Below are 17,145 nucleotides of genomic sequence, written 5' to 3' on the forward strand. Positions count from 1 at the left end.
ATCAGTATCTGATATAGGTTTATCAGCCAATATATCGGTTATCCGCTTTTTAAATATAAAGAATTATCGGTTATCAGTATCCGCTTTAGGTTTATCAGCCAATATATCGGTTATCGGCTTTTTAAATATAAAGAATTATCCGTTATCAGTATCTGCTATAGGTTTATTGGCCAAAATATCGGTTATCAACTTAAGTTACTTGTTTGAAAAAGTAACCCCGATATTTTGTTGTAAATTTAAAAGTAATGCATTACTTGTTACTTAAAAAAGTAATCTGATTACATAACTCATTATCGTTTTGGCAAAAATTCTGCTTCTGTGCATTTCTGTTTTGTAATATAGAAATGATCGGTTAATGAGATGTTATTTTTCCTGCTCGGAGGCAAGAATGAGTGCCGGAGGCTTCATTGGTAGTCTTCTCTGCAGCTGTTTAGTATTCAGTCCAGTGCTTTTGAATACTGAGGCTTCAGTAAGCATACGTTCCTTCAGAATGCTAAATGAGGTTTGTGTTGACAGAGGAATGGATCAAGGCTGAGGGGTATTAGCCAGGTGCTGGCGGTGGAGGGATTCAGCCTGACACGCCACATCTTAAAGTTTTATAACCAGCGCACATCTATATCCCAGACATCTATCATCCTCCATATATCACATCCATCTGTCACAGGTTTCCAACGTGGGCTAATTTGACAGAATTTGTTATGCTGTCAGGGTTAGAGCCACTGAAGGTTATTTGGGGTAATTTTTAATGGTTGGATTCAATTCAATTCACGTTTATTTGTATAGCGCTTTTCACAATACACATCATTTCAAAGCAGCTTTACATAAAATGCATGAGTTACAATTTAGAGTGATCTGTTATCAGAGGTGACTGTCTAAGTTATGTATTTCAGAAATGCACATATACAAAATCACAGTTAGCGAAAAATGTATTAATATAAACTGTGTAATAATTTAATGATTGAGGTGTGTGATTTGTCTTATAGTTATGGGGATGCCGTGATGGAGCTGGATTACAGCATTGGCCAGATTCTGGAACGACTGGTCAGTCTGGGAATCCACAACAACACATTTGTGTTCTTCACTTCTGATAACGGGGCAGCGGTGATGTCTGGACCAAGACAAAGTGCGAAACCATTCACACTAACATTAACACACCTATCACAGTTTTTGCCAGCTTTTTATTTAGTTAGGGAATTAAAATAATTGATTTGAATAAAGGGCTCCAAATCAGTGGTGATGCATGAGAAAGCTGAATTTTTTATTAAAAGTGCCCCTATTGTGCTTTTTCGGATATTACCGTTCATGCAGTGTGTGATGTTGCTGTTTGTGAATGTTTAAAGATCGAAGTACACATTTTTTTTGTCTCCTAAAAGAAAGAATTGATTCTGAACTGCTGAAACGAGTCATCAATAATTCCAGTCTCACTTCTGAGTCTGTTACAAACCAACGTAACAATGTAACTAATTTGCATAATTCCAGGCTATGGTCTTGATTGGCTGAACAGCGTCTCTTTGCCCCGCCCTCAAACACTGTAGTTTATCTGAGACTGGAAGAGTTTGGTTCGTGTTGTTCATGTCGAGAAGACGCTGCGAATCCACTTTTGATGCTCTTATATAAGATAAGACTCACGCTGGAATTGATACGGAAAAAAACAACAACGGCATCATTACTGTTCGTATAACTGTGCATCAAGTGCAGAGGAAGATCCGGAGCTTAAATACATATATGCTAATGAGCTTTGGTTTCTGACATGTGCTGTACGTGTTTGACCAATCACAGCAGACTGGGCCATGTGACCAATCAGAGCAGAGCAGGCTCTCAGAGAGGCGGGGTTTAGAGAGACTGAATCCTTGATCGAACCGTTTTCAGACTCTTGGTGAAAATGAGGTGATGCTGCAATGTATATTATGAGAAAAGTTAAGTGTTTTTTTTACTTTGGATGCATGTAAATGTATTGAAGGAGACTCCAAAACCAAATAAGGAACCTTTAAAAATAGCATGATGGGGGCACTTAAAAAAACAACTTTTTATAATTTTTTAATGTAATTTAATCCATTTTACACCAGTTTATTAATGTATATTTAATAAATTTATTTATATATATGACATGTATGTGTCATTTATTATTATTATTTTGTGATTAGGGAAAAAAGTTGGCTTGTTTCTTTGAGCTACTTTCATTCTATTGATAAAATGCAGTTAAATTAACAATGTCATTAGTTAGTTGCTCTCCAATACTGGTTGTTTTGTTTATTCTAAATGCATTTTTAGAGGAGGTTCATTTGTCTTCGCAGGCGTGAAAGTGCTATTTTTTCCATTATTGGTCTATGTACACATGTGCCCATGGACACTTTTATTATTGCATTGTATCTAGCTGTTTTTCAGTGTCGTTCTGCTCTCTCAACTCATCTTTCATGTACGCTCCCAATACACCTATTCAATTTCTGTGTGTCATGGGTCTTTTGTAGTAAAGATGATTTGTCAGAGGTGAATTGCCCTCCACAGTCGAGGCTTTGAGTTTGTGATTCTGTCTTGTCCGTTTTCATCCTCAGGTGGCAGCAACGGCCCGTTTCTCTGTGGGAAAGAGACTACATTTGAAGGTGGGATGAGGGAACCAGCCATTGCCTGGTGGCCTGGACGAATCCCTGCTGGCACAGTGAGAATTATCCCAAGCTATGTCACTAAAAAGTCCCAAATGTGCTTTCCAATTCGCTGTATTCCATCTATCAACACCCTCAAAACACACCTTACACATTTCTATCTGTTCAAACACTCCATCAGAACTTTCTTTAGTTTGCAAGGGCCTTTAAACATTGAAGGAGTAGTTCACTTTAAAATGAAAATTAGCCCATGATTTACTTGCCCTCAAGTCATTCTAGGCGTATATGACTTTCTTCTTTCAGACGAATACAATCCGAGTTATATAAAAAAATATCCTGGCTCTTCCAAGCTTTATAATGGCAGTGGATTGCAACCAACGGATTGAAGCTCAAAAACGTGCATCTGTCCATCATAAAAGTGCATCTATCCATCATAAAAGTGCATCTATCCATCATAAACAATGTTAATATTGGAACCGAGTAATATTTACAATGTTCCGTATTAAACCTTACCTTTGTCAGGGCAACCATCGAAATTTTTTTTCTTTAAATTAATTTTGATTCCTATCTATGGCAAGTCAAATTTGATATATATATTATTTTTATTTTATTTTTTTATTTAGCTTTTTTATTAGCTCTGGCAAGTAAAACTTTGAATATATATGAATATATGAATATATATTTATATTATAATTTTATTTTATTTTTTTTTCAAAATATAAAAGAAATGGTACCGGGCAATTTTTTAAATATTGCAAACGAGTAATATTTACGATGTTCCGTTTTAAACCTTAGCTTTATCAGGACAACTATCGAATTCCTTTTGAAATATTGTCAATTTTTTAATTTTTTTTTAAATTCCTTTTGATTTCCATCTCTGGCTAGCACAATTTTGAATATATTTGAATATATATATCTATATATATATATATATATTTAATAGGGCTGGGAATCGATAAAAATTTCACCCAAGCTTGTAATCATCAATATTTAAACTTAGAATCACCTAAAAAAAAGGAACAGAAAATAGCCCTATATTAAAATAATATTAAACATCAATATATCAATTTATTATTCTTTTTCAATAATCAATCAACATAATCAATTTAACAGATTTTTTTTTTTTTTTTTTACTAATTATCAAAATAAAATATAGTCCTACAAAGCTATTATTACCAGAGCATGTGATCAGAGCAGGTCATTTTACCATTGTTGCCTAGCATGACTATACCAGCTCAGTAGGGCTATTGCAAACAGAAGTCTCCTACTGAGAAATTTCACATTATTTGAGCAGACTTTGCTTTTGCAGTGCGTGATCGGTACATGATTGGAGCGTTTGGGCCGTTAACGACAGAGCAGAACATTTAGCAGAGAGCGCACACACACACACACACACACACACGGAACGGAGAGTGCGGCGGTGCACACACGGAGCGGAAAAGACCCGCTCATGAAAGCTGCGCGAGAATGAAACCTGATCGCCGAACACGGAGGGGCGGGACGGCATGTTTTCGGCAATCATACGAGGCAAAAAAAAAGTGCCGCGTTAATTGCGTTATTTTTTTTTAACGTGTTAAACATCTCAAATTAATCGCAAAGATTAAAGCGTTAATTCCCCAGCCCTAATATTTAAATATTTTAAAAATGGCACCGGCCAATTTTTTAATATTGGAACCGAACAATACTTACGATGTTCAGTTCGGTTTTAAACCTTACCTTTGTCAGGACAATCATCGAATTCCTTTTGAAATATTTTTTTTTCTTTAAATTCCTTTTGATTCCTATCTATGGCAAGTAAAATTTTTAATATATATTATTATTATTATTATTATTTAAAAATTGGAGCCGAGTAATATTTACAGGGTTTTTTTTTTTCAACTTTACCTTTTTTCAGGACAACCATCGAATTCCTTTTGAAATATTGTCGATTTTTTTTTTCCCTTCAAATTCCCTTTGATTCCCAGCTCTGGTCTCCTTCCCTGTCTCCTTTTTCCCTGATCCGCTGAAGCTGTGCGCTCCGCAAATGACTTTTAATTGTATTAGGGTTAGCTGTGCCATGGGGCTGTGGCGTGGGGGTATTTCTGGAGGAGCGAGCGCTAAGCTCATATCTGAGGGGTGTGCGGGGTCCTGATAGCACGAGGGACTGGAGGATTGGGAACGTCTTAAGCGGCTAATCTGTTTGTGTGTTTGCTGAGGTTGGATTGAGCTGTAATGAGGGCTTCAGTATCTGAATATGCCAGGCGTGCCGGATAAAGAACTGAAGGGAAGAGGTGCATGCTGGGATATGTGCCAGGTGTCTGGGCAGTGCCAGAGCGGGATAAGCAGGTGTTTCACACTGTTAGTGTTTGTCTTGCGGTGGCAGGCTGGATTTTGCCCGCTCGAGTGTGGCTCTGTGTGATATGTGTATCTTCTCGTCCATTTCTCTTATGGGGAGCATTGATGCCCGTTTTTATTCGGTAATGCTTTATTTCGATAGTCCACTTTAGACATCCTACTAACTACAAGTAACTTTGCAACTACATGTCAACTATCAGTCATTAGAGTATTAGTAGACATTCTGCTTAATATCTGATAACACTTTATTTTGAGTAAATGAAAATTTAAAAAAATTTAAGACTATACTAATACTTTAATGACTGCTAGTTGACTTGTAGTTGCAAAGTTACTTATAGTTAGTAAATGTCTAAAGTGGAGTCTATAATATCATTTGTTGGGTGATATTTGTTCCATATTTACAAATAAATCTAATATAAAATGTACTTTCAAATAACTAAAACTAGATTCACAAATGAATATTCAGAGTTTCTGAGAAAGAAAGCAACTATATGATGAGATTGACAAATGTTTTTAGTGGATTCCCATTTATTTTCGAGGATTTCTTTGCTGTCTTGCTGTGACAAATGTTTCAAAATCCTCCAATGTAAATCTGCACAGTTTTACAAACACATAGTAAGAATTCTGCAAATACGATCATGTAAATGTATGATTGTTTTGGGGTTAAGTAACTTGACTAATGTTATAACAGCATCCAAAAAAAAAAAAAGAAGAGTACAAATATATTATTGTGAACTCTGTTATGAAAATTACGTTTCCTACTGAGTGGCAGTGCCTAAAAACGATTAATTTTAAAGTAAATGGCATTTAAATATTAAAGAGGACCTATTATTCCCTTTTACAGTCTTGCTGTTGTTTCAGGCTCTACTAGAACAGGTTTTCCTGCTTGAATGTTGATTATTCTCCTCATATTCTCCATTGTTGCGGCTCCTCTCTTCCCAGGCCCCGCCCCTTTATTCTGCGCATGAATTATTATAATGAGGAATATTGTGACGTGTTCGTTCCCGGAAGAAACTCAAGAAGGAGGCGTTTCAGGAGTTCAGAAACACTGACACTGATATAGAGAAGAACTGGAGCTTTTTCATGCTCAAACAGCAACATTACACACTAAAGAAAAGCATTATAGGTCCTCTTTAAATGATCTTGTGGTTCGTGTAGTTGTCTAGTAGCATATAGTTAAGGAGACGCTATTATCAAACGTGATTTGAAACTTGACCTTGACTTGGTCGGACTCTGCATTCGAAGTACGGTTCACTTCACCGATGGAGTGACGTGAATATAAAAATAAAGATGTGGGGGGTGTTGTGTTCATCAGCTCAGAGACACACACACACTGAGTGCAGAGACACACACACTGAGTGCATTAGACAGGTCTGTCTGCTCAGATAACTAGCGTCAGAGAAGAAGAGAACGAAGAGGAAATGAATTGGAGATAAAGAATTTTCATTTCCCCTTTTTACAAGTCCCATGTTTTGTGTGTGTGTGTGTGTGTGTGTGTGTGTTGCTGGATACGAGCAGCTGGTGGTAACGGCTAGTTACCTTTATTAATTGTTCCCTTTGATTTCTCCTTTTCCTGTGTGTATAAGTATGTATGTTCGTACGTCTGTGTGTGTGAAGCCTGAGAGTGAAGATAATGGAATGTACTGGCAGTGGTGAAGGGAATTCTGGGAGGCTGAAGTAGGCGACGTGTGTGTGTGTGTGTGTGTGTGTGTGTGTGCCAGCTGCTCAGTGCTGATAGCGCTATCTGATTGTGAGCGTGCCGTTTCCCTCAAAGGCCCGTTCAGGAGAGAATAGAATGGAAGATCAAGGATGACAGCGAAAAAATGGCATTTTATCGGAAAATAGTTCAAAGTTTATAAATAAAATAAAGCTTTTTTTTGCAGCAGGACTGGGGAGGACAGATAAAGCTGCAGTTGCGGCCTCTGTCCCGACTCTCCTTTCTCTCTGCCTTTCTCTTCATTTACAGAGATGTTAGTGTGGTTTATAATAAACCTGCGAGCGCAGATTAGAGCGGGAACTGAAGAAACGCTGCTCTTCTAAACTGTCCATGCTTTGAGAAGCATAGAGAAAATGATTTTGCATTGGTGCATGTCTGTGTGATTTCCTGCATGGGTTGATTTATTACAATTTTGAGCATCTTGACTAGTGATAGATGCATATATCAGCTGATATTATGATTATTGATCATGTGATATGATAGATAATTGTGCTCGCTTATCCAATTAACCCATATTTGATATGTTAAATTGTAAACTGTGTTGCACATAATCTACTTCATGTCTTCTGTTGTCTGATTGATAGACTTTTTTAGCGGGTAAAAGCCTTTTATTTTGAGCAGTAATTTTTTTAACGTCCACCTTCAGCTCGTAGCCAACTTTTGACTTCAGGTAGGGCTGATCGATTATGGCAAAAATCATAATTATGTCCATATTTTAAGCACAAATCTTTAACACGATTAGTGGGCGAGATGACCAAAATCTTACACAAGTAATTTTTTTTCCACATTAGCGATATATATATATATATATATATATATATATATATATATATATATATATATAGTATATTTTGCTGGGAATTAGGTTGCTATGATATAAAAATTTTAAAACAAGTGAAATATCACGTCTTGTTACCAATTTCGATGCAACAGCTAATTCTGTAAGATAAACTTAAGTCCGCAAATAATTATTGAAGAAAAGTCAACAATCAGTATTTTTTAACAATACAGTAACTTCACGAGCTGCTCAAAATTCTTAAAATCCCCCTGTAGTCAATAATTGTACCCCTTAAAAATAATATTTGATCACCACAATTACATATTTAAACGTTTTTCCTTGAAAAAAATTCTTAATGGCTTAAAATATCTTGAATGTAACTCGACACCCTTGCCTCATTTAGTATGCATGGTTCTTTGAATATGCAAATAAGCCCCGCCTCCACTCACTCACTCAGCTCAGAGATCCACTGGTTGACGATCACACGTTGATCTGATTGGTTACAAGGTAGTTTGTGACGTCAGAAACACCAGCGATTTCAAAGCGTGTTTTTGAGACTGTCTTTGGTTCACTGCAGTTTTAAGGAGGAAATACTCAGCAATGCTGTCGACTTATGAATTTACACATGCTTTGTCTTAAAGCAGATTAAAAACATCACATAGACACATAAACAACATTAAAAGCTGGAGTTTCACCTCAGGGGGACTTTAAGTGACTATGACTCTCATAGTTTTCCATTCAATTCAAAGGACATAAATGATATGGGATAGAAGATAGATTTACCAACTAGACAAAATCATTGATTAAGTAAGAGATAATTTATATCCAGCCATTTGTTATCTCAGAATAAACCCCGACAGGGTGATCAGGATCAGGTCTTCATCAGCCTGAAGGGGTTTATTCTGACACACACACACACACACACACACACACACACACACACACACACACACACACACCTGACGGGGTTTATTCTGAGATAACAAACGGCTAGATGTACATTATCCCGCTTATTACACGGCTACTTGCCACATAAGTAACTAATTAGACACAAAATATTGATCTGACTTGAAATATTTTTAGGTCTTTAAACGCAAAGCTTCCACAGAGAGCAGTTTCAGCGCAGCAAGTTCAAACTAAACAGAGATTTAAGAGATACGGTATACAGTCATATCACATATTACACAGCATTTCAATACATAAATAGTTATAGGGATAAGATATATTGATTTCAGATTAAACTGTTTTAATATCGTACCTGTTTGTATCTCATAATCCAACAGTGTACAAAACAATAGTCACAAAATGGCAGCAGAGCGTTTGTATGAAACAAGAGAGAGCGAGGCCACGATACTGGATGTCATAATTAAATAACAGTACACAGATAACAGTTTTAATACTTTATTAGCCCACCAAATACAAAACTTCCACGAAGAAAACCCGTTCCTAGTGAGTGTATAGCGCTGCTGACTTCAGTGACCCGGATGAGCCTGTGTTTCTGTTCTCAGCGGTTGTTATCTGGGAATAATATACCGCTGGATGGAGCAATTGACCAATCAGAATCAAGTATTCCACAGAGCCGTGTAATAATGTTCAATAATCTCTGACATGACACCGCATGGCTCTTTTAAAGCGTTTTGTTCCTCAGGTGAGCCATCAGTTGGGCAGCGTAATGGATCTCTTCAGTACGAGTCTTTCCGTGGCTGGCGTTCTTCCTCCTGATGACCGTGTCATTGATGGTCTCGATTTAAGTCCTGTACTCTTCAACAACTCACTGCTAGACAGGTAACCACCTCAAAGCAAGCGGTACATCCATTCACATTCCATTATTTTGATCAGACTGCTTTACATGCAGAATAAACGTCCATTTTAGGTGGTCGGTCAAAGCAGATTCATTTTTTCTAAATGTTATAATCATTTGTTAACAAACAAGTATCCATTACTTCAATGAGCTCATTGTTTCTGCCTTTAATTATTACATTAAATTAAAAATTTTTTTGCTAACTGTGATTTTGTATATGTACATTTCTGAAATGCATAACTTAGACGGGTTCCTCTGATAACAGATCACTGTAAATTGTAATGTGGACTCATGCATTTTCTGTAAAGCTGCTTTGAAACGATGTGTACTGTGAAAAACGCTATGCAAATAAATGTGAATTGAAATTAATTGAATTGAAAATCTCAGAACGTTCAGTACGTTAAGCTGTTAGACTCGTAAAAATAAAGGTCCTTAATTGGCATTTACTAAGAACCTTAAACATAGAACCTTTCAATTCCACAAAAGGTTCTTTACAGTAGAAAAGGTTTCTTTAGATTTTTAGTGTTCTTCACGTCTAAGAAAAAAAATTGTTCTTTTAAGAACTGTTCACTTCAAGTCAAGTCAGCTTTATTTATATAGTGCTTTTTACAATACAGTTTCAAAGCAGATTTACAGAGATAACAGGAAAATAATGCAACAAATTTTGTTTAGAAGAAAATAGCGTCACAGTCCAGCTTAAGTAAGTTCAGTGATGGTTCATTTTTGTTATAAAAAGTTATTAATTTAGTACATTTATATATATATGGTGTCAATGCAGGCAGATCAGTAATATTGTTGAATATTAAATTAAATGTCCCCAACTAAGCAAGCCAAAAAAAGAAAGAAAGTGGACCAAAAATGGTTCTTCTATAAGGCATTGCTGTGAAAACCCCCTTTTGGAACCTTTATTTTTTAGAGTGTAGATGCTCCTACTCAACAAAGTTGATGTAGTCTCTAAGCACTTTTAAAGGTGATTTTATTCCCAACAGACCCATCTTCTATTATCGTGGAAACCAGATGATGGCAGTGCGGATCGGGCTATACAAGGTGCACTATTGGACTTGGAGCAACTCATGGGAGGAATTCAACAAGGTCAGCGATTGCAATATTCTTCTGTCTCAGTTTCTTTTTCTGTGATGATCTGAAGTCTGATGATCGGGCACATGCCTGAGTGTACACAAGTCATTAAGAGATTTAGATAATGGTCAGTTTCGTTCTAAGTGAGAGCGTACAGGTTAAGAATTGCTTGTATTGTGGAAATGGTTTTGGTTCAGAATTACTCATATGATGAAATTAATTTTGTTTGAGAATTATATCGTAAAAAAAATATTTTGGTAGAGAATTACTCATATCATGCAATTGATTTTGTTTGAGAATTACTTGTATCACGGAAAGGATTTTGGTTGAGAATTACTAATATCGTGAAAATGATTTTGGTCGAGAATTACATCATAGAATTGATTTTGTTTGAGAATTACTTGTATCGGGGAAATTATTTTGGTTGAGAATTACTTGAATCACGGAAATGATTTTGGTTGAGAATTATATCGTAGAATTTATTTTGTTTGAGAATTACTTGAATCGCGGAAATGATTTTGGTTGAGAATTACTTGAATCGCGGAAATGATTTTGGTTGAGAATTACATCATAGAATTGATTTTGTTTGAGAATTACTTGAATCGCGGAAATGATTTTGGTTGAGAATTATATCGTAGAATTTATTTTGGTTGAGAATTACTTGTATCGCGGAAATGATTTTGGTTGAGAATTACTTGTATTGCGGAAATGATTTTGGTCGAGAATTGTATCACGGAAATAATTTTGGTTTAGAATTACTTGTATCGGGGAAATGATTTTGGTTGAGAATTACTTGTATTGCGGAAATGATTTTGGTTGAGAATTACTTGTATTGCGGAAATGATTTTGGTTGAGAATTGTATCACGGAAATAATTTTGGTTGAGAATTACTTGTACCGCGGAAATGATTTTGGTTGAGAATTACTTGTATTGCGGAAATGATTTTGGTTGAGAATTACTTGTATTGCGGAAATGATTTTGGTCGAGAATTGTATCACGGAAATAATTTTGGTTGAGAATTACTTGTACCGCGGAAATGATTTTGGTTGAGAATTACTTGTACCGCGGAAATGATTTTGGTTGAGAATTACTTGTATTGCAGAAATGATTTTGGATGAGAATTACTTGTATCTGGGAAATGATTTTGGTTGAGAATTGTATCACGGAAATAATTTTGGTTGAGAATTACTTGTACCGCGGAAATGATTTTGGTTGAGAATTACTTGTATTGCGGAAATGATTTTGGTTGAGAATTACTTGTATTGCGGAAATGATTTTGGTCGAGAATTGTATCACGGAAATAATTTTGGTTGAGAATTACTTGTACCGCGGAAATGATTTTGGTTGAGAATTACTTGTACCGCGGAAATGATTTTGGTTGAGAATTACTTGTATTGCAGAAATGATTTTGGATGAGAATTACTTGTATCTGGGAAATGATTTTGGTTGAGAATTACTTGTATCTGGGAAATTATTATGTTTGAGAATTACTTGTATCACGGAAATGATTTTGGTTGAGATTTACTTGTATTGCAGAAATGATTTTGGATGAGAATTACTTGTATCTGGGAAATGAGTTTGGTTGAGAATTACTTGTATCGCGGAAATGATTTTGGTTGAGAATTACTTGTATCTGGGAAATGATTTTGGTTGAGATTTACTTGTATCGCGGAAATGATTTTGGTTGAGAATTACTTGTATCGGGGAAATGATTTTGGTTGAGAATTACTTGTATTACGGAAATGCCGTGAACACAGCATGTGTAAAAAAAAATCAACGTCAGCCGATAACAATACAATATGGTACGGTCGGACAATATCGCGCATATCTATAGGGGATTTTCAGAACCCTTCATCATTTGTGCTATAGGCATGAATGATGCCTCATATTGTTTGGCTTTTCCTTTTGCTTGATGAACAGTAAAACGGGCAAAAATATCCCATACGCTTGTGCCAATAATAAGCAACTTATCCAGAATACACAGAACACCTTAGCATCATACTGGTGAAATTTGTACAACAAATCACATTTTCTTCAGAAAATGTTATAATCTTGGCTAGTTATTGTCTTACATTCCCCCGATTTCTTGCCTCTTGATGCAGTAATTGCATTCCAAAATGCACATTAGCGTGTTAATGTTATCTCAAAAACAATGCCTTATCAAATAGACTTGAAGATCAGGCAGTAATGAATATTAATGGAGCTAATGGAGCAGCAGCACTTCTGCAAACACGCTTCATCTATTAGTGCTATTCCAGCAGCGTTCGAGGTCTCTCATACACACTACACACGCTTCATTTCCCATTGAAGTCACACAACACACATACAGTCAAACAAAGATGTAAATTTTGATATATTTTTTTCTAGTGGGTGCAGGACACGATAATTAATTTATGTAAGTGAGGAGAGCAAAATAAAGTAAACTGTGACATATTATACCCAAAAATTCTTCATACAGTGACTACCAGTAAAATTCAGTAAATTTGGGATAAAAAATGATTCAGACACTTTGACCTGATCATGTTTTGCTGAAGTGTTTTTTCTGTAATTGCTAATGCTCTTTTTACACACAGACTGAACAAAATGAAGCATTGCTTGGTCATTGGTTGAGCTAAACTGGTATTATCTAATAGTGTAGTTAAATTTAACAGCTGACAGATATTCAACATAATTCATGTGTGAGACAGTCTAACAGAAGGATGGACAAAACCAGTCAAATATCCACTGATTCTTGTTATATTTTATTACCATTTTCTAAACTAGAGCGAATAAACTGTGATAATGTGAGAAATGTTGAATGTTGGTCTGACTGTACATGTAACCCCTGTCCGCCTTCGGCTTCTCTGAACGCGAGGGTTTGTTTTATGCCCCATCGGTTGCTTAAATTGCTCTCTCCTGGATGGCCACTGAATCAATAGCAGCCCTTTATCAGCTCATGTGAACTGGAGTGTAACTTCACAAATAATGGTGTCTGATTGCTTGTGAGCCTTCGATCGATTGTTTGAGCTCGCGTCTCACGCTGGAGTCCAGTCCTGATGGTTAATGTGTTTTCGGGAGGTTTCACCTGATGCTTTAGAGTTGCACACAAATTACGACGCATTTTCACCTCTAGTGCCATTTGGCATCTCCATTTGCCCATCATTTCTAAGCTCAGCGTGCTTAAATTGATTTGAATGATTGTGGGTGACGTGAGGCAATAAGCGTTCGGTTTTTTGCACATACAGTCAAACCAAAAATAATTCAGACACAAGATATAATTTGTTTTTGCTTTTTTTACTAGTGTGATCAGGACACTGTAGTTCATTTATGTAAGTGAGGAGAGCAAAATAAAGTAAACTCTGACATATTATACCCAAACATTCTTCATACAGTAACTACCAGTAAAAGTTATACAAATTTGGGATCAAATATTATTCAGACACTTTGAGCTGATCATGTTTTGCTGAAGTGTGTTTTCTTTAATTGCTAATGCTCTTTTTACACACAGACTGAACAAAATGAAGCATTGCTTGGTGATTGGTTGAGCTAAACTGGTATTATCTAATTGTGTAGTTAAATTGAACAGCTGACAGATATTCAACATAACTCATGTGTGAGACAGTCTAACAGAAGGATGGACAAAACCAGTCAAATATCAACTGATTCTTGTCATATTTTATTACCATTTTCTAAACTATGAGAAATGTGGGAAATGTTGAATAAGTTTTGGTTTGACCGTATTTAGGCAGTGATCCACACTGCACTTCTCTTAAAAAAAGACTCTTTCACCCTCTGGTTTGTTTCCAGTTAAACCCGGTTGAAATGATGGCTTAATAGTATCGGTCACTCGGGTGAGTTCCTCTTGAAACCTGTGTGGATCAGCGAGGTGTGAAATGAGAAATTTCACAGCGTAAGTGCTTTGCATCCGATGATCCTCGCGCCGCACCGTTGAGCGATAATATGAAGTATTTTAGTGTGCATTACCTCACAGAAAACACCTGAGAATTCTTCTCTTAAATTACACATTTCACCGGTTTCACTGTACGTAATGATTATAAATCTGAGCTTTGATTGACAGCTGGGTTTGGGGAGGAGCTGTGGGTTTTTTGGCGGGAAGGGATTGACGTATGACAGGTTTTTGATTACACTCTCTAGTGTAAATAGTTGTTAGATGCTATTTATACTTAGTGCAAATAGTGGCGGATAATATTTGCACCTCAGTGTATTGGAGAACATTATAAACAGGGTTCGTACAAGGTGCTTAAAAAAGACTTTAAGTCTTGGAAAACCCTTGAAAACAGCCATTTTTATGAAGAAGTTCTTGAAAAGTGCTTGAATTATTGAAGACAATATATGGGAAATGTAATTTTGATTTTATTGATAAAACAATCTTTTCACACACAATTAACGCTGCAGTCCGTCTGATATAGAGGCATTTCACATGGCTATGAGCGTGATATTGCTCATAAATATCCAAGTATATGATACAGCTTTTATTCTTCAGCTCAATCATATATTCATAATCAGTTTGAATAAGGAAAGCGATATCTTTGTCATCGTATCCTTTCAATGGTTAAAGTGACCAGTCATTGCATCTGCCGCACTTTATTTGTACCATTTTGTTTTATTAGTTTATTATTATTTCTCTATTTACAATTTTTTTTTAAGATAATAAAGAAAGATATTGTTTGATAAGTGAGATCTCTAATTGTAGTCCTTGAAAAAACAAAAAACAAAAGTAGAGCTTGAAAAGCTGGAATGTCATTTTACAGTATCTGTACGAACCCTGTATAAAACAATAATAACAACATATTCAGTGTTTATGGTTATTATTGTTAAAATCATAAATGGATGCTGCCTTATTGGGACATTACTTGTCCCAGTTCCTAAAGCCCTACCCCTACCCGGTAAACACTTTATTCCCACTTTAAATACCCTTTAGGCACTTTCGTTCCACTTTTTAACAAGTTTCTTAATTATTATTTAGAATAAACTCTCCTTAAAATACAGATTGCTTCAAAGCAGCTTCACATGGATAATGTTAAAGTTCTAAAATGAATAAATTATAATTATAAAAAAATAAAAAAATAAAAAATAGATTTCAGCTCTAAAGCAGCTCTGCGAGAAGATAATAGTGTCATTATTCAGATCAATATTGCTTCAATTCAGTTCAATTACTGTAAAAGTTATGAAACGAGTTCAATTTGGCTATAAACAGATCTGTTATTATATTCAGCTCAAGTCAGTTCAGTATTGATTATATATAGTTCAATAACAGTGTGGATTATACATCTCAGTTCGGTTCAGATGTTGTTCTCATCTGATAGTGTCAGTGCAGTTACATCGATAATATTACTGAATATTAATGGTCTTTTAGACCCCAGCTGAGCAAGCCAAAGGAGCCCGTGGCAAGGAGCCCAAACTCCATTAAGTGGAAGAGAAAAAAAGAAAAGAAAACCTTGAGAAAAACCTCTTCAATACACTTAAGGCAATGTTTCTTGCATTTTCAACCAAATCAACTCTCAGAGCCCAAACTTGGGCCTAACAACACGCTAATCAATAATCTATACTATTTGTTTTCTATTTATTGCATTTCTGAACATGCATTTTTAACTACATATTTCTAGTCAGGATCCAGTCGGTTATTACACTGATTTAAGTTCTTACAAATTTGCATTTTTAACATGCCACCTCTCCATACATTTATGTAATGTCAAAATATTATGTCATGTTATGTCATATGTTATATGTAAAAACAAATATTGCATCACAATAAGTGTAATTGTGATTGTCAAAACATTTGGTAACTAAATAGAATTTTATGAAGTTTAGTGACAACATGTTACAATGTTTACAGTGTACAATGACTGGTAGGATACAGTTTTTATTATTGCTTGACAAAAATTTCAAGATTTCAATTCCATTCTTGTGATTTGATTCCGATTTTGATTCAATATTGACTAATTTTGATACATGTTTATTTTAAATTTTATTTTAAAAAATAATCTCACCTAATGCTGTAAACATAGAGGGCCCAATCTGCTGGTATTATTAAAGGTTAAAAATAACAAATTAAATTAAATATAATGCAGTTTTTGTTATAATAACAATTATTTAATGACATAAGTAAAAATAATAAATATGTAATATAGTGCTCAGCAAAATCTCCTCTCTAGCTATTTTTTCTATTCAGTTAACATGCTATGGTCATTAAATGGCTTTCCTGAGCTAAATGTAACGTTATGTGTTCTCCTGCTGTTATATTGGCCTCTTTCCGTGGTTGAAAAACACTAATTGGTCGATATTATGTATACTTTCGGTAAGTTGTACTGCATCTTTATATAAAAAAGTAACAGATGATCGGTTCACGTGCTCTTGAACTGAGGCGCTCAGCGATCTGTCACGTCACATTTACAAGCGCCAAACGTATTTTTGTCTGAATTTCGTAATAAAATTGACGGAGCTGAGAATTAGTTTAATATTAAAAGTACCTCTTTGCTCCGCAATTTTTCTGTGCGTGAGAGCGTGTGAAAAGTGTCAATTGCGTGAGTCTCACGCTCAATGCGTGAGAGTTGGCAGCCCTGCATGTCATACCATGGTATTTGTCATGTCATGTCATGTGATGTTATGTGTCATGTCATGTTATGTCATCTCATGCCATGTTGTCATGTCAAGTGTCATGTCATGTGATGTTATATGTCATATGATGTTATATGTCATGTCATGTTATATGTCACTCAAGGCAACGTTTCTTGCATAATCAACTCTCAGAGCCCAAACTTGGGCCTAACAACACGCTAATCAATAATCTATACTATTTGTTTTCTATTTATTGCATTTCTGAACATGCATTTTTAAC

General features: G+C 35.6%; 1 protein-coding gene across 1 annotated transcript in view; it reads left to right on the plus strand.

Annotated features, from left to right (window-relative positions):
* The window catches only part of galns (galactosamine (N-acetyl)-6-sulfatase), a 50,715-nt gene that overhangs the window by 11,903 nt on the left and 21,667 nt on the right, over positions 1 to 17,145 (plus strand). Inside the window, exons 8-11 of the mRNA XM_079865027.1 lie at positions 984 to 1,123; positions 2,553 to 2,656; positions 9,078 to 9,214; positions 10,220 to 10,322. Coding sequence (XP_079721153.1) covers positions 984 to 1,123; positions 2,553 to 2,656; positions 9,078 to 9,214; positions 10,220 to 10,322 — 484 coding nt within the window. The remainder of the gene's footprint in view (positions 1 to 983; positions 1,124 to 2,552; positions 2,657 to 9,077; positions 9,215 to 10,219; positions 10,323 to 17,145) is intronic.

Source organism: Squalius cephalus, assembly GCF_949319135.1.
Source record: "Squalius cephalus genome assembly, chromosome: 3".
Classification (NCBI taxonomy): Eukaryota; Metazoa; Chordata; class Actinopteri; order Cypriniformes; family Leuciscidae; genus Squalius; species Squalius cephalus.